At 46.6% G+C, this 23,416-nt stretch overlaps 1 protein-coding gene across 7 annotated transcripts in view; it reads left to right on the top strand.

The window, feature by feature from the left end:
• The first annotated feature begins 1,706 nt into the window (after nucleotides 1-1,706).
• Nucleotides 1,707-23,416, top strand: part of pcloa (piccolo presynaptic cytomatrix protein a) — a 633,232-nt gene continuing 611,522 nt past the window's right edge. For all 7 annotated transcript variants that reach the window (XR_011934010.1, XM_072470931.1, XM_072470933.1 and 4 more), the window contains exons 1-2: nucleotides 1,707-1,997; nucleotides 2,201-2,792. Coding sequence is in view for 6 of the 7 variants with exons in the window: in XM_072470931.1 (XP_072327032.1) it covers nucleotides 2,379-2,792 (414 nt within the window). In the remaining variant the exon portion in view is untranslated. The remainder of the gene's footprint in view (nucleotides 1,998-2,200; nucleotides 2,793-23,416) is intronic.

Below are 23,416 nucleotides of genomic sequence, written 5' to 3'. Positions count from 1 at the left end.
CACAGTGATGCAGCAAGGCATCGTACCTGGGACCCTGGAGCTGTGAAACCACAGTGCTAACCACTGTGCTACCGTGCTGCCCTGCGGTTAGGATTTGGATTGTTATGTCTGCTGGAGAGTGTAGGTGTGGTTAAGATTTTGGATTGTAATGTCTGCTGGAGAATGTGGGTGTGGTTAGGATTCAGATTGTAATGTTTGTCATATGAGGAATGGTTGAGGACTCTGGGTCTGTACTTGTTGGCGTTTAGAAGGATGAGGGGGGATCTTATTGAAACTTACAAGTTACTGCATGGCCTGGATAGAGTGGACGTGGAGAGGATGTTTCCACTTGTAGGAAAAACTAGAACCAGAGGACACAATCTCAGGCTAAAGGGACGATCCTTTAAAACAGAGATGAGGAGGAATTTCTTCAGCCAGAGGGTGGGGAATCTGTGGAACTCTTTGCCGCAGAAGGCTGTGGAGGCCAAATCACTGAGTGTCTTTAAGACAGAGATAGATAGGTTTTTGATCAATAAAGGGATCAGGGGTTATGGGGAGAAGGCAGGAGAATGGGGATGAGAAAAATATCAGCCATGATTGAATGGCGGAGCAGACTCGATGGGCCGAGTGGCCTAATTCTGCTCCTTTGTTTTATGGTCTTATAGTCTTTTGGTCTGCTGGAGAGTGTGGTAGTGGTTAGGATTTGGATTGTAATGTTTGCTGGAGAGTGTGGTAGTGGTTAGGATTTGGGTTGTAATGTTTGCTGGAGAGTGTGGAGGATCCAGATTCACTGAAGGTGTTGAAAGGGGAATGGGATCAGCAGCTGTAAAGTAAACAGTGTTGTGGAGGAGGGTCAGGGACTGGGAGTGGGTGGGTGGTTCTGACACAAAGCAGAGACCACAGGCCAATCGTTTCCCTTGTGTTTACCATTCTGTGATTCTGTGACAGGAAGGCAAGCTTTTGATAATATAAAGGTTAGAGACAGACAGAAACATTTGGAAACTGTGCGGTCCCCCTGCACGGTTGTGAAACGTGTGAGGAGCGGTGTTGGGCATGGAGCTGCAGTGTGCAGCAGCCTGTTCCAGGAACCTCCCTGGGTCTCGTTACAGTTTTAAAGGCGAGGAGGGAGTGCCACTCTGGGCATGCGTGCTGCGGCACCAGCCTTTTCGGGAGGATCCGGAGACATTAGAAAAATGGGGAGTGAGAGAGAGGCATGACTGCTCAAAATGGAAGAACTATCATAGCATTTGCAAAATAAAATGTTCAATAAAAGGCGAGGCAGAGTTTAGGAGCCGTGGGCAGCATGGGGAATGAGGCGAGTGTGCCGACTGGCCAAGCTGCGCTCTCAGAGGCAGAGCGCCAGGGCTTCCTCATTCCAGCCCCATCGGAAGCTGATGTCAGCCAACTGAGTCGGGAGCAGAGGAGGCAGATCGCAGCGGTCATGTCCAGAGCGCAGGGGGCTGCCCAGCACCCCTCCGCACACAGGCACGTTCAGAGCTGCCCTCTGTGTTTGCAATGTCGCTTCAGATTGGAGAGCTGGGGGCCCCCCTCCCTGTGACTAACAGGCTGAAAGGCCAGCCAGTAAATACATTCAGCTTAATGTTTAGCGATGTCATTGTCATTAAAGTGTTCACATGTGGCGGGGCGGTTTTCCCATTGCTGGAGTTGGGATTAGGCAGAGGGTTTGCATGTGGGGATTGCAAGGCGTTCCTCTGGCAGTTTGCGTGGCGACGCTGGCGATGACTCTGGGACACTGGATTGCAGAGGATCAGTGCACACACACACAGCACTCGCCTCTCTGCCCAAGGTGAAGTCTTACCGACAGCCAGAGACCCTGCTCTGGAACAAGACGGACATTTACTGCAGACACAGCCCCTCCAGATGCTGTGATTATTCCTGATTGTCGGCTCCAGCCTCGGCGTCAGTACTTTGCAGCATCTGCAGCACTGCAAAATGTGGCCGCTTTCACATGGAGGCTTTTCCTGGCGGGAGTGGGATGTTTGATTCGGTTTTTTAAGGTATTGGTGCCGCATCTGATGTTGAAAATTGTCGGTGGTTTGTGTTTAGCACCGATTGAAGAATTCTCCTGGTTTTAGTGACATGATTGGAGTTGAGGGAAGCTGAGGTGGTTTGGCTGGGCTGGGTGGTGTGGCTGGGTGGGGGCAGCTGCGAGGCTCTCTGCGTTCATTTATCTGTTAATTGTGTTTTATTTGTATTGCAGAGTTGCAGAGACAGATGTTCCCGATCCTGCCGACCAGCCGGGAGCTCTCCCTGATTCCCAGTCTCCTGAGAATGGATTACTAGAGAATCGCCCTCCCTGGAAGAGAAGCCTCTCCACCAGCTCTCTGCAGGACACCGGAGGCAGGGCTGGTCTGTGGCCAGAGGGGACCGGAGGCAGGATGATGCCCAGTTTCCTTTCGGAGGGAAACCCTCTGTCCTCCGTCGTGAATAAATTCAGTCTCTTCGATTCCAAAGCCGACAGCGAGCAGGCGGCCAGGAAGCAGAAAGCAGCCGGCAAGCCGGAGTCTGCTCAGAAAGGACCTGTTAAATCCACCTCTCAGCAATTTCTCAGAACATCGCCCAAGCCTGGGGAGAAAGAGGAGGCGAGACAAGCGGCGAGACAGCAGCCAGTCCAGCCGCCCAGCGCCGCGGCTCCACATTCAGCACCGCGGACAGCTCCCGCCCCACAGGCAGCCCTGTGTCCAGTCTGTACCAGCACCCCGCTCCAGGAGGGCAATGCTGACCAGTGCACCCAGTGCCACATGGTGGTCTGCAGCCAATGTGGCTTCAATCCCAACCCACACATCACCCAGGTAAGTGGCTGCCTGCTTAATGCTCCCACTTCCTGCATTGGGCGTGTCGCTTCGGAAAAGAGAAAAACATCCTTCACAACCTGATCCAGAATTAAATAAATTGTTGCTGCTGCTGCTGCTTGTTATAGATGGCGAGGTGCTCTGGCCCTGAGCTTAGCCAGTAAGTGAATAAACACACTGTGTGTAACCCAGTCACTCACATTAACCACAGCTCTTGAAGCTAAGATGGCGATAGATCCCAAAGCCACACAGCTGATAGACAAATACAGATCTACTATTAAAATATACGCCACTTATTAATGTCAGCAATGTCTGTGTTTTGCGATCAGGGAAGAGCTCGGTGATTGAAGATTGATTTCAATCTAATTACAATCTCGAATCTATCCTCTTCCAGTCTGCTCAATGTGGACAAGTGGAGTTCCCTCCAGAAACACAGGGCAGCCGGGTTAGAGAGAACACAGGGAATGAATGGGTTAGAGAGAGAGCACAGGGAATGAATGGGTTAAAGAGAACACAGGGAATGAATGGGTTAGAGAGAGCACAGGGATTGAATAGGTTAGAGAGAGAGCACAGGTATTGAATGTGTTAAAGAGAGCACAGGGAATGAATGGGTTAGAGAGACAGCACAGGGAATGAATGGGTTAAAGAGAGCACAGGGAATGAATGGGTTAGAGAGAGCACAGGGATTGAATGGGTTAGAGAGAGAGCACAGGGAATGAATGGGTTAAAGAGAGCACAGGGAATGAATGGGTTAGAGAGAGAGCACAGGGAATGAATGGGTTATAGCAAGAGCACAGGGAATGAATGGGTTAGAGAGAGAGCACAGGGAATGAATGGGTTAGAGAGAGAGCACAGGGAATGAATGGGTTAAAGAGAGCACAGGGAATGAATGGGTTAGAGAGACAGCACAGGGAATGAATGGGTTAAAGAGAGCACAGGGAATGAATGGGTTAGAGAGAGCACAGGGATTGAATGGGTTAGAGAGAGAGCACAGGGAATGAATGGGTTAAAGAGAGCACAGGGAATGAATGGGTTAGAGAGAGAGCACAGGGAATGAATGGGTTATAGCAAGAGCACAGGGAATGAATGGGTTAGAGAGAGAGCACAGGGAATGAATGGGTTTGAGCGAGAGCACAGGGAATGAATGAGTTAGAGAGAGCACAGGGAATGAATGGGTTAGAGAGAGCACAGGGAATGAATGGGTTAGAGAGAGCACAGGAAATGAATGAGTTAGAGAGAGAGCACAGGGAATGAATGGGTTAGGGAGAGCACAGGGAATGAATGTGTTAAAGCCAGCACAGGGAATGAATGGGTTAGAGGGAGAGCACAGGGAATGAATGGGTTAGAGAGAGAGCACAGGGAATGAATGGGTTAAAGAGAGCACAGGGAATGAATGGGTTAGAGAGAGAGCACAGGGAATGAATGGGTTAGAGAGAGCACAGGGAATGAATGGGTTAGAGAGAGAGCACAGGGAATGAATGGGTTAGAGAGAGAGCACAGGGAATGAATGGGTTAGAGAGAGAGCACAGGGAATGAATGGGTTAGAGAGAGAGCACAGGGAATGAATGGGTTTGAGAGAGAGCACAGGGAATGAATGGGTTAGAGAGAGCACAGGGAATGAATGGGTTAGAGAGAGAGCACAGGGAATGAATGGGTTAGAGAGAGAGCACAGGGAATGAATGAGTTTGAGAGAGAGCACAGGGAATGAATGGGTTAGAGAGAGCACAGGGAATGAATGGGTTAGAGAGAGCACAGGGATTGAATGGGTTAGAGAGAGAGAGCACAGGAAATGAATGGGTTAGAGAGAGCACAGGGAATGAATGGGTTAGAGAGAGCACAGGGAATGAATGGGTTGGAGAGAGAGCACAGGGAATGAATGGGTTAGAGAGAGCACAGGGAATGAATGGGTTAGAGAGAGCACAGGGAATGAATGGGTTGGAGAGAGAGCACAGGGAATGAATGGGTTAGAGAGAGCACAGGGAATGAATGGGTTAGAGAGAGAGCACAGGGATTGAATGTGTTAGAGAGAGCACAGCGAAAGAATAACTGTGACCAGCATTGACTGTGTGTGTGGGAGCGGGGTTGTGCTGTGATTACAGGGAGGAAACATTCTTGGAGCTGTTCCAATCCCTGGACTGAGGTACCTTGGGGCAGAGAGAAGGATTCTCAAGAATTATATCACATTCAAATCCAAAGACAATCAGTTCAAAATTGAGTGATGGTAACTTATCCATTTTAACAAGTCATGTGACTTGGTTTTGTTGATGATTTCTCATTAATTTTGATTGGGGTTTTGGTTGTAAATCCCTCATTTGCATTTCAAAGGCCCTTGTCTTGTGTCTCTGTCAAGTGGCTGGTCAAGATTCATTGCAGCATTCAAACCCCTTGCTGCCTGGGCTCTGGTTTAAGTATCTCCATGCTGAATAATAATCTTTTAAATGTCGACAAATTTAATTCCAATAAACACAGTGACATCATCATTAATGGATAATTTAGGAACATTATATTGACATTGCAGATTTCATGCTCAGTTTTGATGATTAGATTATTGTCAGACTGGGTTTATGGAAATGAAAGCCAAGCATTGATAAAACAGCAGAATGAAAGCAGACAACATTCTCTGTATCAATCCTCCAGATGGGATATATTAAGTATCATTGATTCATGTTCCCAAATCCTGATGACATGAACATGTATTCCACACAATATTTCCACTTCCTTCTTTTCCTGAGTATATTGATGGTTATCCAGGTGCTCCAATATGTCTGAATTATATGATTGCACTTTGCCAGATTACCTTGAATTTAATCTGACCCTGTCCATACCAAACATCGACATGTGCACTTTGCAGCAGGGGTATTTAGCAGTAATCAGAAGCAGAAATCCTTGCTGATTTATTCCCCCCATACCATGTGGATGAAGGTCAATTCAAGCACATTTACTGTTGTCCAATGAGACCAATTATCAGTGCAGATGGGCTGCATCTTAGGCTCTTAGGCTATTGCTGCTCTCCGTGACTGTTATTCATTGACATTGTCAGGCATTGGGCAGCTATACATGATCTTATTATTACCAAAGAGAAAATGCTGGAAAATCTCAGCAGGTCTGGCAGCATCTGTAGGGAGAGAAAAGAGTGAATGTTTTGAGTCCAGACGACCCTTTGTCAAAGCTAAAAGACAGAGAAAGTGAGAAATATTTATACTGTGGAGTGAGAGAATGAAAGATAAGTCATAGCCACAGAAACCAAGGGAACAGGGTGCTGACAGCCACAGAAACCGAGGGGAAAGAGTGTTAATGGCAGTCCCCAGAGAGAACAAAAGGTGTGAAAGGCCAAACAGCAGATAAACTAACATCAGAGGGTAAAGTGTGACAGAGTAGATGTGGGTGAGGGGAGGGGGGATGCAAAGGGGATAAAAGGTAAGTAAATGGGGGGATAAGATAGGGGGGTAAATATATATAAAGAAAGACAAGAAAGAAAGAAATGGTTAAAGACAGTTAAAATGAAATGGGATGAAAACAAAAGGGTTGAGGTGGGGTGGAGCTGATCATCTGAAGTTGTTGAATTCGATGGTGAGACCGGAAGGCTGTAGCGTGCCTAACTGGAAGAGGAGATGTTTTTCCTCCGGTTTGCATTGAGCATCACTGGAACACTGCAGCAGGCCAAGGACAGACATGTGGGCATGGGAGCAGGGTCTTGTGGTAAAATGGCAAGCAACAGGGAGGTCAGGGTCCTGAATGTGCACAGACCAAAGGTGCTCAGCAAAGTGATCACCCAGTCTGTGTTTGGTCTCTCCGATATAGAGGGAGCAGCGAATGCAATCTTCTTATTAATATCACTGATATGTGTGTTCATTGCAACAGTTCATGGGTGTAAGCATGAATGTGGACTGGACAGGTAACTCACTGACAGACTCAGCATTCAAACATTGTGAAGTTGTTGTAATGCTTCATTTGCCACTGGGAGTAATTCAAGGGTGATTGGGGATGGGCAATAAACTCTGGCACAGCCTGCGACACCTTGATCACATGAATGAATTAAAAAAGATCCTTCGTTCTTGCTTCATAACTTCCAGTCTTCAGGACCCAGAGGCCTGTTCTGTCCAGTACTTTATTTTGCATCTTTGGCCCTTCTTCTAGAACATACAATGCAGAAGGAGGCCATTCGGCCCAGCGAGCCTGCACTTAAGACCTCACTTCCACCCTATCCCTGTAACCCAATAACCCCTCCTAATCTTTTCAGATACGAAAGACAATTTAGCGTGGCCAATCCACCTAACTTGCACATCTTTGGTCTGTGAGAGGAAACCGGAGCACCTGGAGGAAACCCATGCAGACACTGGGAGAACGTGCAGACTCCGCACAGACAGTGACCCAGAGGGGAATTGAACCTGGGACCCTGGTGCTTTGAAGCCACAGTGCTAGCCACTTGTGCTACCCGTATGGGCTGGTTTAGCTCAATGGGCTAGACAGCTGGTTTGTAATGCAGAACAAGACCAGCAGCGCGTGTTCAATTCCCATACCGGCTTACCCGAACAGGCACCGGAATGTGGCCACTAGGGGCTTTTAACAGTGGCTTCATACTTGTGACAATAAAAGATTATTTTATTGTTATTATTCTGTTTGTTTTTGTTATGAAGCCTATTTAAGATAATGAGTTGCAATAACATTTTATACATACTGGCGTCAGCAGCATTATTCATTGGAAAATTGCAATGTGAGCAATTACTTGCAATGTCACTTTGAAGCAATTATGAGAATGCAGGAACACGAAAAGCCAGTCACTCATAGGATTTTATAATAATAATCTTTATTGTTACAAGTAGACTTACAGTAACATTGCAATTAAGTTACTGTGAATAGTCCCCAGTTGCCACATTTCAGCGCCTGTTCGGGTACACAGAGAGATTTGGACGGCATGGTAAACAGATTTGGCCTGTTATTTACATCTGACAATTTTCCATTGCTTCCCTATCTGAAATTTCTATCCATTTTTAAACCACATTTTCCAATTCCTATTTAAGTGCTTTGGATATGGATATGGCCGTTCCTTCACTGCTGATGCATCGAAATCCTGGACCTCCCTCCCTAATAGCACTGTGGGTATACCTACAGGGACTGCAGCGGTTGAAGGAAGGAGCTCACTGCCACCTTTTGAAGGCAATTAGAAATGGGCAATAAATACTGAACTCGCCAGCGACACCCACATCCCGTAAATGAATTTAAATAGTTAATGGAGATTTCCTCACAGAGTTTGGTATAGTTCATTTCTTGTGTAGTTTATAGTTGTGACACCTTTTGTGATAATTTATCTCTTGTAATTCCCAATGATAAAATTCATTCATATTAAAAAAATATTATATTCTTTATATATTCTAATGATAAATTGAACTTCTTTGGGCTTTATTTGTTTTCTACATCACGTTCGTTGCATCTGCACTTTTCTGTAAGTTCATTGACCACTGCTCAACATACAATCGATTTGGGGAACGTCACTTCCTTATATTTATATTTTAAATTCATTGACAATAGCTGAGAACAATATGGTGCAGACACTTCAATCACTCGATCAGTATCACTTGTGGGTTATGTTTTATGGACTCTTTATTTAATATCTAATCACTGACCAACATTACAGGAAGGATTTCATTTTTTGGACAATTCACATACCTGGGATCTTTCTCGCGGGTAAAATATCAATATGCCCTTTATTAGGAAAACGTAATTGTTGGTTAATTTAAAAAAATCTTATTTTCCTATTGGACTCTGGTTCATGCAAAGATTATAACCAAGAGATAAAGATACTGGCTTCATTACCAAATCCTGAGCAATGCTACCCTGCAATGACCATTCAAAACTGATTTCTCCTTATCCCATGCTAGTGGATCGGATGGTATTTCACAGATTACTGGGAAGCTGGGAGCATTGCGGTAGATTGCAGCATTGGACTATTTTCTATGTTTGAGGAAACTGCAATAGTTGATAACTATGGTATATCACTCTGTATTTTTCTGTAAGAATGCGCCTGCCAAGTTGCTCAGTATTTTTGTTTCTTTGAATGTTGCTTATTCCTGGAAAATGATTGGTTTGGCACATTGCAACATCCCACATCAAGTTGCAGATTTCTACACCTCCTCACACCCTGATTTGATACCATTTTGTACTAATACGTGGCATGGGAAAATGAGAATATCATTAATTCCTGCACAAATTCATTTCCCCCAACACCTGAAAAGTTTTACAGAATATTTTTAATAAAACAAGAGTACTCTGAGGGTTGATGAGGTACCCAGCTGGCCACCCTGTTTCCGTTCAATTACTGTCATTGATCCTTATCTGCCTATAACCGAATGCTTAGTTAATTTGTTTTGGTCCAGTTTATTTTCATTCCAGCAGCAATCCTTTAGTGAGACACTTTATCAACAGTTACAAACCTGAGCCTTTGTGTTTATCGAAAGTATGTAGACATTCAGAAGTGGAATATTTTCCACGTTTTTAATCAAATTTTGACACAAGTTCCTGTGTCAGCAATAATAAAAAAACAAAAAATGCTGAAATACTCAGCAGGTCAGGCAGCATTTGAAAATGAAAAAAAAAATGAATGAAAATCGCTTATTGTCACAAGGAGGCTTCAAATGAAGTTACTGTGAAAAGCCCCTAGTCGCCACATTCCGGCGCCTGTTCGGGGAGGCTGGTACAGGAAGTGAGAGTGAGAGTGTGGAGTGAGAGTTAAAAGCTGGAACTTTTGACCATTCCAGCTGGCAGGATCCTCCGTTCCCGCTGATGGTGCATTCCTGCTGCAGGCTTCCCAGTGGCAAGGGGCGCATTTAATGGGAAACCCCATTGACAATGGTGCGGCCGGAAATCCCACCGCCAGCCAATAGCGGCCACCTCTGCCGCCGCACAGACAGAACCAGAATTCTTTTTCAAAGAACTCATGCCATGGTTCATTGCATTTGATAGCGCAATTTTCTCCCAGTATGTCACAAATTGATTCCTCCTTTACACAGCTCAATATGTTTTCCTATTTCCCGTCCCAACTATCCTAGTTACATTCTGAATGAGACTAGCAGGTATATAAGTGCATACTTGTATTTGCCAGGGGGACAGCTGAGATTGGCCACATTAGGGTCATGCAGAACACCTATAGCCAGGGGTCTGCAATGGATTCAAACTCATAAAACAGAAGTTGAAGGATGGCCAGTTCAGTCCATCTGTCACACTGCTTCACCAACACGCTCCCTGTGATTATCCCTGGCACAGTGGCACAGCGGTTAGCACTGCTGCCTCACAAATCCAGGGAGCTGGGTTCAATGCTGTTACACTGCTTCACCAACACGCTCCCTGTGGTATAAATCTTGTTGAAATTAATGGCAATTGATAGATTATCCAGTATGATTTCGCATCTGCTATAAATATAATGTACCATTCTGGTTTTAAATTCAAATAAGTTTTTTATTTAATTTATTGTCACGTGTACCGAGGTACAGTGAAAAGTATTGTTCTGCGTACAGTCCAGACAGATTGTTCCATACATGAAAAAACAGAGGACATAAGGAAAATACACAATGTAAATACATAGACACAGGCAATGGGTGAAGCAAACGGAGTGTAGTACGACTCAGTAGAGAAGATGTGTGAAGAGATCAGTTCAGTCCATAAGGAGGTTGTTTAGGAGTCTGGTAACAGCGGGGAAGAAGCTGTTTTTGAGTCTGTTCGTGCGTGTTCTCAGACTTTTGTATCTCCTGCCCGATGGAGGAGGTTGGAAGAGAGAATAACCCAAGTGGGAGGGGTCTTTGATTATGCTGCCCGCTTTTCCAAGGCAGCGGGAGGTGTAGATGGAGTCAATGGATGGGAGGCGGGTTTGCGTGATGGATTGGGCTGTGTTCACGACTCTCTGTAGTTTCTTACAGTCTTGGGCTGAGCAGTTGCCATACCAGGCTGTGATGTAGCCAGGTAGTTTCTTTCTATGGTGCATCTGTAAAAATTGGTAAGAGTCAATGTGGACATGCCGAATTTCCTTAGTTTCCTGAGGAAGTATAGGCGCTGTTGTGCTTCCTTGGTTGTAGCATCAACATGGGTGGACCAGGACAGATTTCTGGTGATGTGCACCCCTCGGAATTTGAAACTGTCAACCATCTTCACCTCGGCCCCGTTGATGCTGACAGGGGTGTGCAATACTTTTCTTCCTAAAGTCAATGACCAGCTCCTTAGTTTTGCTGATGTTGAGGGAGAGATTGTTGTTCCACCACTCCACTAGGTTCTCTATCTCCCTCCTGTATTCTGACTCATCGTTGTTCAAGATCCGGCCCACTATGGTTGTATCATCAGAAAACTTGTAGATGGAGTTGGAACCAAATTGTACCACGCAGTTGTGTGTGTACAGGGAGTATAGTAGGGGGCTATGTATGCAGCCTTGTGGGGCCCCAATATTGAGGACTATCGTGGGGGAGGTGTTGTTGTTTATCCTTACTGATTGTGGTCTATGGATCAGGAAGTCGAGGATCCAATTGCAGAGGGAGGAGCCAAATCCTAGGTTTTGGAGTTTTGATATGAGCAGCATGAATGTGTGTAGCATGCTGGTGGTGGTCTGCTCTGTCCATGAAATTAGAAACTTGGCAGTTTGAGCTTCCACTTTCCCACAGTGCAGTGATAAGAAGAGGTGCTCAGCTGCCTATTTCTTCAGAGGGAAAATGGAGGATATTGCCCCAAGTCAGCTGAAGAATGGGAGGTGCAAATGTTTGGGAGCCTTGTATCTGCCTCAGCTTATGAACATGGAATAATATATGGCAACAGAAGACCAACAAATGAGGGAGGAATTGTGTCAATGAAAGGCAGATAAAATTGCATGATCCCCAATACCAATATTTTTTATGAACCTTTGTCGGAACCAAATTATGACCAAACATGGACTGGTATTAGATTTCTCAATCGTAGCAATTTCTTTAAAATGCTGGTTGTTTTTAGAGAGCTTGACTCACATTAATTCTAGATATTTGAGTCTATGTAAATTTCAAAATAATTAATCAAATTAATTTATAAATTATACCTGCCATTTGGACACAATTTATATTCTATTTTGTAAAATATGCAGAGTTTTTCTAAGCCAACAACAATTGTGTAATTAGATCCAAGTTAGTGGGGAGGAAAAATATTTCCAGCAATTTTCACAGTAACTATTATTTTGAACAGCATTGTGATAATTATCATGGACTATTTGATGCCTTTTTGAAAATCGCTCAGCATCAGGATTAATTTCCAGTTGAGACTGACATTGAGAAAGAAGAGAGTTGCTCAGATATTTCAGTGATCCTTAAAGTGTATCCGAGTGAAATATAACACAACATAAAAGTAATCTGACCCGTTTTCATCTCAGCCAACAGGAATATTTCCTTCACACGGTCAAAAGCATGTTATCCGAATTATGCTGACGGCTAATTCCATTTTTATTGCACTGGCTGACTGGCTTTCCCCTCCCCCACAAAATAATCCACAATGGTTGACACTAGGCCAAGTTTGTTTTGCAAAATGATTGGGTTTTTGTTTGTTTTACAAGGGAACAAGCATTGAAGGGAGCATGCAGGAGAAAGTGGATTGAAGTTTAATTCTTAGGAATGTTCGACTGACATTTTGCAAATCTGTGCACATGAATCCTCCCACCAGACATTAGCAGCTGGGGGGATGCGTGCACCGCACAGGAATGTCCTTGTGGGAAAATGCAGTGATTCATGGCCAAGGGATAAATATCAGCCAGGACACTGGGAGATTGTAATATCCCGCATGGGGCTTACTGAGTGGGAATGCTGGTCTTCCAGTGCTCCTTGCGTTGTAGGGGTCTCCCGGGAAGTGTAAATAAAATGTTTGTAAATAAAACATTGTTCTTATTTTTACTCGGTGTGGACTCCTCATGTCCTTATTAAACTGGCGATGAGGAGGAAACTGATTTGCTGTCGATGCTGTACCGACTCAGCTGAGCCACCTCCCTAATTTCTGGACCCAGGTTTAGATTTCTTTGATGCTCCACTGTGCCTCCGATTGGGGGTTAGATGCATTTGACGTGTTGAAGACTGGAACCAATACGGTGAACAAATACGTTATTTCTTCGGGGCCAACAATATCACGGAGAATGAGCGCTAGATGGTCACCCTGTGAACAGCCTGTGGATGCACACATTCGAGGTGATCTGGAGTTTCACGTACCCTGCGATGTGACACTTGTGACGCAACACTTAACCCCATTGATAATCGTTCAAAGATATTGATTTAATATGGTGGAGGGGTACACCGGTGAGTCTGGCACTGAGTTCTCAGCAACGGAAGATAGCCGAGTTTTGTGATGTGCTCCACGATCGCTTGGTCTGCGTATCAACAATATGGAAAGCCAGAAAAATGTTTATGGTGAAGTTTCAGCAGGCGCTGTGGATGCCCTGATCCCAAGAAAGTGCTGACATGTTTCCCAAGAGATACATGCAGCTTTGAGGCATCACCCCTCACAGAGGACCCCGCAGACAGGATTGAATGTTGCTGCCACTCTGGCTTCTGGGTGACGACCTGGCCGCTGAGATGTGTGACGTTCCCGGACTCGGCTGAAGGTGGTTCTGACCCGTGTGCGACGTATGGGCACTGGTCCAGGCGTAGCCGCCGGCAACAGGAAGGCCAGTGCTCCAGCCACCCTGGTCGAGGAAGGTGTCAGCCCCGTGACCGGGCCTTGCATCTGGATGACCCAGAAGAGGCCAAGGATGGGTCTGAGATGCAGATGAACTGTTTGGCTGCCCCCATCTGGCCCCTATTGACGTTCCAATACAAGTTAATGGTTATCTGCTCCAAATGGAGCTGGATACGAGAGGGGCCATTTCATTAGTGGTGTCGATCCTATCATGCTGACACAGCGGTCGTTTGGCCACTTGTACAGGGGAACGGCTGAATATCGTGGGCACCGCCCTCCCTCTGGTATCAGCGCCAGTCACAGTGCCTTCCTCTGATTGAGGTGCGAGGAAGCAGCTTTAGCCTGTTGGGCCATGGATTGGCTGCACCAGTTACAGTTGGATTGAGAACAAAGAACAAAGAACAAAGAAATGTACAGCACAGGAACAGGCCCTTCGGCCCTCCAAGCCCGTGCCGACCATGCTGCCCGACTAAACTACAATCTTCTACACTTCCTGGGTCCGTATCCTTCTATTCCCATCCTATTCATATATTTGTCAAGATGCCCCTTAAATGTCACTATCGTCCCTGCTTCCACTACCTCCTCCGAGAGCGAGTTCCAGGCACCCACTACCCTCTGCGTGAAAAACTTGCCTCGTACATCTACTCTAAACCTTGCCCCTCTCACCTTAAACCTATGCCCCCTAGTAATTGACCCCTCTACCCTGGGGAAAAGCCTCTGACTATCCACTCTGTCTATGCCCCTCATAATTTTATATACCTCTATCAGGTCTCCCCTCAACCTCCTTCGTTCCAGTGAGAACAAACCGAGTTTATTCAATCGCTCCTCATAGCTAATGCCCTCCATACCAGGCAACATTCTGGTAAATCTCTTCTGCACCCTCTCTAAAGCCTCCACATCCTTCTGGTAGTGTGGCGACCAGAATTGAACACTATACTCCAAGTGTGGTCTAACTAAGGTTCTATACAGCTGCAACATGACTTGCCAATTCTTATACTTAATGCCCCGGCCAATGAAGGCAAGCATGCCGTATGCCTTCTTGACTACCTTCCCCACCTGTGTTGCCCCTTTCAATGACCTGTGGACCTGTACTCCTAGATCTCTTTGACTTTCAATACTCTTGAGGGTTCTACCATTCACTGTATATTCCCTACCTGCATTAGACCTTCCAAAATGCATTACCTCACATTTGTCTGGATTAAACTCCATCTGCCATCTCTCCGCCCAAGTCTCCAGACAATCTAAATCCTGCTGTATCCTCCGACAGTCCTCATCGCTATCCGCAATTCCACCAACCTTTGTGTCGTCTGCAAACTTACTAATCAGACCAGTTACATTTTCCTCCAAATCATTTATATATACCACAAAGAGCAAAGGTCCCAGCACTGATCCCTGTGGAACACCACTGGTCACAGCCCTCCAATTAGAAAAGCATCCCTCCATTGCTACTCTCTGCCTTCTATGGCCTAGCCAGTTCTGTATCCACCTTGCCAGCTCACCCTTGATCCCGTGTGACTTCACCTTTTGTACTAGTCTACCATGAGGGACCTTGTCAAAGGCCTTACTGAAGTCCATATAGACAACATCCACTGCCCTACCTGCATCAATCATCTTAGTGACCTCCTCGAAAAACTCTATCAAGTTAGTGAGACACGACCTCCCCTTCACAAAACCGTGCTGCCTCTCACTAATACGTCCATTTGCTTCCAAATGGGAGTAGATCCTGTCTCGAAGAATTCTCTCCAGTAATTTCCCTACGACTGAAGTAAGGCTCACCGGCCTGTAGTTCCCGGGATTATCCTTGCTACCCTTCTTAAACAGAGGAACAACATTGGCTATTTTCCAGCCCTCCGGGACATCCTCGGAAGACAGCGAGGATCCAAAGAATTCTGTCAAGGCCTCAGCAATTTCCTCTACAGCCTCCTTCAGTATTCTGGGGTAGATCCCATCAGGCCCTGGGGACTTATCTACCTTAATATTTTTTAAGACACCCAACACCTCGTCTTTTTGGATCTCAATGTGACCCAGGCTATCTACACCCCCTTCTCCAGACTCAACATCTACCAATTCCTTCTCTTTGGTGAATACTGATGCAAAGTATTCATTTAGTACCTTGCCCATTTCCTCTGGCTCCACACATAGATTCCCTTGCCTATCCTTCAGTGGGCCAACCCTTTCCCTGGCTACCCTCTTGCTTTTTATGTACGTGTAAAAAGCCTTGAGATTTTCCTTAACCCTATTTGCCAATGACTTTTCGTGACCCCTTCTAGCCCTCCTGACTCCTTGCTTAAGTTCCTTCCTACTTTCCTTATATTCCACGCAGGCTTTGTCTGTTCCCAGCCTTTTAGCCCTGACAAATGCCTCCTTTTTCTTTTTGACGAGGCCTACAATATCACTCGTCATCCAAGGTTCCCGAAAATTGCCGTATTTATCTTTCTTCCTCACAGGAACATGCTGGTCCTGTATTCCTTTCAACTGCCACTTGAAAGCCTCCCACATGTCAGATGTTGATTTGCCGTCAAACATCCGCCCCCAATTTATGTTCTTCAGTTCCCGCCTAATATTGTTATAATTAGCCTTCCCCCAATTTAGCACATTCATCCTCGGACCACTCTTATCCTTGTCCACCAGTACTTTAAAACTTACTGAATTGTGGTCACTGTCACCGAAATGCTCCCCTACTGAAACATCTACCACCTGGCCGGGCTCATTCCCCAATACCAGGTCCAGTACCGCCCCTTCCCTAGTTGGACTGTCCACATATTGTTTTAAGAAGCCCTCCTGGATGCTCCTTACAAACTCCGCCCCGTCTAAGCCCCTGGCACTAAGTGAGTCCCAGTCAATATTGGGGAAGTTGAAGTCTCCCATCACCACAACCCTGTTTTTACTCTTTTCCAAAATATGTCTACCTATCTGCTCCTCTATCTCCCGCTGGCTGTTGGGAGGCCTGTAGTATACCCCCAACATTGTGACTGCACCCTTCTTATTCCTGATCTCTACCCAAATAGCCTCACTGCCCTCTGAGGTGTCCTCTCGCAGTACAGCTGTGATATTCTCCCGAACAAGTAGCGCAACTCCACCTCCCTTTTACATCCCCCTCTATCCCGCCTGAAACATCTAAATCCTGGAACGTTTAACTGCCAATCCTGCCCTTCCCTCAACCAGGTCTCTGTAATGGCAACAGCATCATAGTTCCAAGTACTAATCCAAGCTCTAAGTTCATCTGCCTTACCCATAATGCTCCTTGCATTAAAACATATGCACTTCAGGCCACCAGACTCGCTGTGTTCAGCAACTTCTCCCCGTCTGCTCTGCCTCAGAGCCACACTGTCCCTATTCCCTAGTTCTCCCTCAATGCTCTCACCTTCTGACCTATTGCTCCCGTGTCCACCCCCCTGCCATACTAGCTTAAACCCTCCCGTGTGACACTAGCAAACCTCGCGGCCAGGATATTTATGCCTCTCTGGTTTAGATGCAACCCGTCCTTCTTATACAGGTCACATCTGCCCCGGAAGAGCTCCCAGTGGTCCAGATAATGGAAACCCTCCCTCCTACACCAGCTGTTTAGCCACGTGTTTATCTGCTCTATCTTCCTATTTCTAGCCTCACTGGCACGTGGCACAGGGAGTAATCCCGAGATTACAACCCTCGAGGTCCTGTCTTTTAACTTTCTGCCTAGCTCCCTGAACTCCTGCTGCAGGACCTCATGCCCCTTCCAGCCTATGTCGTTAGTACCAATATGTACAACGACCTCTGCCTGTTTGCCCTCCCCCTTCAGGATTCCCTCTACCCGTTCGGAGACATCCTGGACCCTGGCACCAGGGAGGCAACATACCATCCTGGAGTCTCTTTCACGTCCACAGAAGCGCCTATCTGTGCCCCTGACTATAGAGTCCCCTATTACTATTACTCTTCTGCGCTTTGACCCTCCCTTCTGAACATCAGAGCCAGCCGTGGTGCCACTGCTCTGGCTGCTGCTGTTTTCCCCTGATCGGCTATCCCCCCCGACAGTATCCAAAGGGGTATATCTGTTCGAGAGGGGGACAACCACAGGGGATTCCTGCACTGACTGCCTGCCCTTTCTGGTGGTCACCCATTTCTCTGCCTGCACCTTGGGTGTGACCACATTTACATAACAGCGATCTATGACGCTTTCCGCCACCTGCATGCTCCTAAGTGCATCCAATTGCTGCTCCAACCGAACCGTGCGGTCTGTGAGGAGCTCCAGTTGGGTGCACTTTCTGCAGATGAAGCCATCCGGGACGCTGGAAGCCTCCCGGACCTGTACATCTCACAGTCAGAGCACTGCACCCCTCTAACTGACATTGCGTCAATTAATTAAAATTAAAATTAAAATTTGTCTTTTTTAAAAAAATATTTTTAAAAAAATTTCAAAGTTACTGTCAACTATCTGTTTCCTAGCACTAGATTTCTAATAGAAATGCGATAGCTAACTATAGTACTCTCCGATCTCTGGCATAGATATCCCTCTAAATTATAATTAAGTTATTATGTTTAATTAGTTACCAAATACTCAAATTTTTTTTAAATTTAGGGTAGAATCCCAACCAGCCACTCTGGCCACAGCTTTTCTGTGATGTCACTTCAGTTTCCCCCCGACACACACAATTTGAAAAAAAGGTATAAAAGTAAAAATAAGTAAAAATCACTTACTTACCTTCTTACCTTCTGATTGTCTTAGATGTTCTCAGGTTCTCTCGCTGACAGAGACTGCTCCTCCACCTCCGAACCTTGACCTGCACAATGCTAATAATATAATAATATAATATGGCACTTACCTTACACCAATGGGTCTTATTATTAGGTTAGAGGAGGAGGGCGGGTGGGAGACACTACACGTGTAGTGTCTCGGGTTTCCTCTCCACCAGAATTTATTGGTTGGTTGGGGGGGGGGGACTTCCCAGAGGTCCGCGGGTCGAACATCCGGTTCCCACCTTATATAAAAACAAATAAAACAGAAAAGAACAGACAGGGGACCAGGTAAGGCTTTTTAAAGTCGCTACTCACCTCCAAGAGGGCCCCTGCGCACCGCTGCCGCCGAAATCCAATTGGCAGCATGTCCTCCCGGTGTGGTCTGACGCTTTGTGTGCCTCACTGAGCAAATTCCCCAAGAATTCCCAGCCTGGTTCGGGTACCGTTAAAGGGGCCGTGGCCAAAATCCAGGAGGACTCATTCACCCAGCGCCGATATCTTTGTGCCTCATGGAAGTACCTCATGATTAATACGTACAAGAGTCTCTGAGTACATCCAGCTTCCATCCGGAGTCTCCTCGGCGTGCGTTGTCTTCCAACGTGTCATGGAGAACACCCTGCATGGATTGCTGTGCATTGCGGTTTACTTAGTCGATGTGTTAATCACAGGGGCCACGGAACTTGAACATTAGGACAGAGGTCAGAGGTAGGTTCTTTACGCAAAGAGTAGTGAGGCCGTGGAATGCCCTACCTGCTACAGTAGTGAACTCGCCAACATTGAGGGCATTTAAAAGTTTATTGGATAAACATATGGATGATAATGGCATAGTGTAGGTTGGATGGCTTTTGTTTCGGTGCAACATCGTGGGCCGAAGGGCCTGTACTGCGCTGTATTGTTCTATGTTCTATGTTCTATTTGTAGAACTTCGAGGTGTTTTCCAATTTTGGGATCCGCTTCCGCTGTGCGGAGTGCGTATGTCACAGGAAAGAAGTGGTGTATTTGGGCTATTGGGTGGACCCTGACAGCCTGCACCCCATCGCCAAGGAGGGTACAGGTGGTTGAAATGGTTCCTGCTCCATGACAATGGTGACAGTGGACCAGTTGAAAATGTGGGTGTTGAGCAACTGAGCAGTCTAGTGATAGATAAAGAAAAGGTGCTAAAAAGGCTGGCAGCTCTCCAGGTAGAGAAGTCGCCAGGCCCGGATGGGTTGCATCCTAGATTGCCGAGAGAGGTAAGGGAGCATGTTGCGGAGTCATTGACAGAAATTTTCCAGGCCTCTCTAAACACAGGATTAGTGCCGGGAGACTGCAGGATTGTAAATGTGACGCCGTTGTCTAAGAAAGGGGCAAAGGATAACCCAGGAAACTACCGACCTGTCAGCTTGAAATAGTGGGGAAACTGATGGAGGCCAGAATATGGGATGAAATAAATATACACTTAGAGAAAAATAAGGTAATACTAGACAGTCAACATGGCTTTGTCAAGGGCAGGTCGTGACTACAAATTTCATTGAATTCTTTGACGAGGTGACACAGGCAGTGGATGAATGTAGTGCCGTGGATGTTGTATATTTGGACTTTCAGAAAGCATTTGATTCAGTGTCACATGGTAGGTTGGTTAGCAAATTAAAAATGTTTGGGATTGATGGGTCCTTGGTACCATGGATTAGAAGTTGCCTGATAGGAAACAGAGGGCAGGTATAGATGGCCATTTCTCAGACTGGAGACAAGTTGAAAGTGGTGTCCCCAGGGCTCAGTGTTGGGAACATTGCTTTTCCTGATTTTTATAAATGATTTACAAGTGGGTGTTCAGGGCAAAATCTCTAAATTTGCAGATGATACTGAGCTCGGGAAAATAGTGAACTGTGAGGATGATGCTGAGCGACTTCAGAGGGACATTGATAAGTTGGCCAAATGGACAGACACCTGGCAGATGAACGTCAATGCAGCGAAAGATGAGGTAATGCATTTTGGTGGAAGAAACATGGGGAGACGATACAGGCTCAATGGGACAACTTTGAGGGGAGTACAGGGGCAGAGGGACCTCGGGGTTCAAGTGCATAATTCTCTGAGGATGGCCAGGCAGGGTGAAACAGTTGTTATGAAGGATTACAGCATCCTTGGGTTTATAAATAGAGGCATAGAGTATACAAGCAAGGAAGTGATGCTGCACCTCCACAAATCATTGGTCAGCCCACATTTGGAGTATTGTGTTCAGTTCTGGGCACCTTATTTAAGGAAGGATGTTAAAGCCCTGGAGAGAGTGCGGAGGAGATTTACTCGAATGATACCAGGAATGAGGAATTTTAGATACCAGGATGAATTGGAGAAATTGAGCTTGTTCTCCTTAGAGCAGAGAAGATTAAGAGGCAACCTTATTGAGGTGTTCAAAGTTCTGAACAATTCTGACAGGGTAAAGAAGGATATTTTGTTTCCACTAATTGGTATGTCAGTGACTAGGGGGGTCACAATTTCAAGATGGTCAGCAAGAGAACTCGGAGTGAGATGAGGAGAAAGTTCTTTACTCAGAAAGTTGTTGGGATTTGGAATGCGCTGCCTGGGGGAGTGGTGGAGGTGGATTCCATCGGAGGTTTCAAAAGAGAGCTGGATATATATTTAAAAGTGATTAATTTAGAGGGTTACGGAGATAGGGCTGGGGAATGGGACTAGCTGGGAATGGGACTAGCTGGGAATGGGACTAGCTGGGCAGCTCTTTTAGGAGCGGTGGAGACACGATGGGCTGAATTGCCTTCTTCTGTGCTGTCAATAACAAACAAACTGACCAACGGGACACCACGGAACTTCACTCTTTTCTTGGATTAGTAAATTATTATGGGTGCTTTATTCTGAATTTGGCTACCATCCTTGCACTCCCCTCCACCCCCACCAGCCTTGGACTTGACGCAAGGTCCAGGACACGACGCTTAGCAAGATGAAGCGGCGATTATCTGCTTCCGGGGTGTTGACACATTTTGACTCCTCATCACGTGCGATGTTTCACTGTATGGCATTGGGGCAATTTTGTCCCATCGGATGGGCGACGGTCGTGACGGTCGTGACGGTCCAATCACTTTCGCCTCCCAGACTCTGGCTGCAGCCAGAAGAAAATATGCCAGAACGGAAAAGAGTGTCTGACGGTCATATTCTGTGTAAAGCGGGTTCATCGACACGTCTATGGTCTCCATTTCTTTTTGTCACCTATCACAGGTCATTGCTCGGCCTCTTCCATGAGGACAAGGCGGTCCCACCCATAGCGAGGATTCAGCGAAAAGCTCTGTTACTGGCTGCTTATGAATACACTTTTGAGCATCGCCCAGGGACCCAGATTGCACATGCTGACACATTGAGCCGTCTTCCCCTGCAGAGCAAATCTGCAAACCCATACTGCGGACAAAGTGATTACTGTCCTGATTACTATGGGGCAGCATGGTAGCACAAGTGGTTAGCACTGTGGCTTCACAGCGCCAGGGTCCCAGGTTGGATTCCCGGCCTGGGTCACTGTCTGTGCGGAGTCTGCACGTTCTCCCCGTGTGTGCGTGGGTTTCCTCCGGGTGCTCCGGTTTCCTCCCACAGTCCAAAGACGTGCAGGTTAGATGGATTGGCCGTGTTAAATTGCCCTTAGTGTCCAAAAAGGTTAGGAGGGGTTATTGGGTTACGGGGACAGGGTGGAAGTGAGGGCTTATGTGCGTTGGTGCAGACTCGATGGGTCGAATGGCCTCCTTCTGCACTGTATGTTCTATGTTCTACATTTTATGTTCTATGTTCATGGACTCCTTGCCTGTCACTGCCTTGTGTGTTCGTGACAAGACGCAAACCGACCCTGTACTTATCGGTGCGACCGCTGGTGCTGAATTGGCAGCTTTCAGGGGAGTTTAAGGCTTTCTCTTCAAAGTTGTTGGAGTTGACCATGGAGGACGGGATCCTCCTGTGGGACACCAGGGTTGTTGTCCCAGTGAAGGGACAGGCTATCGTGTTGAAGAATCTTCATAACAGACATCCCAGAGTGTCCAAAATGAAATGCTGGTGAGAAGTTACGTCTGGAGGCCGGGATTGGACACGGATATCGAAATGTTGGCTGGGCAGTGCTCCATCTGCCAGGAGAACCAGAAGGTCACCACGGTGGCACTCCTACATCCTTGGGAGTGGCCGGGGCACCGTTGAGCCCGTGTGCATGCTGATCTTCAGGGTCTCTTCTTGGGTTCGATGTTTCTCATCCTGGTAGATGCCTACTCAAAGTGGCTGGAGGTCCACAGGATGGCGCCGATCACCTCCCGGGTGACCATTGAGTGACTGCTCATTTACGTTTCCACCCACGGAATCCTGGAGGTACGCGTGACCGATAACGGAGTCTCCTTCTCGAGTGAAGAGTGTGCCCTTTTTGTGAAGAGCTACGGGATTCTCCACGTCTGCACCGCCCCATTCCATTGAGAAGGCCGTGCAGACAGTTAAACGGGGCTCAAGAAATGTCCGGACCGATGGGCATAAGACTGGCAAGATATTTATTTTCCTACAGGACTACAGCACAGACAGGAACATGGGGCTGCCTCCGCTGAGATCTTCATCGATCGTAGACTTTGTACACGACTGAGTTTCATTCTGCTGGACATTGGCACAAAGCTGCGTCACAACCAAGATGCACAAAGGTGTTGCCCAGTTCGATGGTGATCTCTTTGCTGCTTCGCACCTGACGACGCGGTGTTCATTCGTAACTTCTCTGACCGTGCTCGCTGGCTCTCTCGGATCGTCGTCTAACAAACGGGACCAGTCTCTAACCAGGTTTGGGTCTAGGGGCAACTAATGTGACATCATCTGGATCATATTCGCTCATGGAGGTTGCTCCCTTGAGAGGATTGTTATCACTAAGGAGGTAGTGATGGGCAAACTAATGGGGCTAAAGGTAGACAAGTCTCCTGGCCCTGATGGAATGCATCCCAGAGTGCTAAAAGAGATGGCTAGGAAAATTGCAAATGCACTAGTGATAATTTACCAAAATTCACTAGACTCTGGGGTGGTCCCGGCGGATTGGAAATTAGCAAACGTGACACCACTGTTTAAAAAAGGAGGTAGGCAGAAAGCGGGTAATTATAGGCCAGTGAGCTTAACTTCGGTAGTAGGGAAGATGCTGGAATCTATCATCAAGGAAGAAATAGCGAGGCATCTGGATGGAAATTGTCCCATTGGGCAGACACAGCATGGGTTCATAAAGGGCAGGTTGTGCCGAACTAATTTGGTGGAATTTTTTGAGGACA

Source organism: Scyliorhinus torazame, chromosome 13, assembly GCF_047496885.1.
Source record: "Scyliorhinus torazame isolate Kashiwa2021f chromosome 13, sScyTor2.1, whole genome shotgun sequence".
Taxonomy (NCBI): Eukaryota; Metazoa; Chordata; class Chondrichthyes; order Carcharhiniformes; family Scyliorhinidae; genus Scyliorhinus; species Scyliorhinus torazame.
This window is presented reverse-complemented; position numbering and strand designations above follow the sequence as displayed.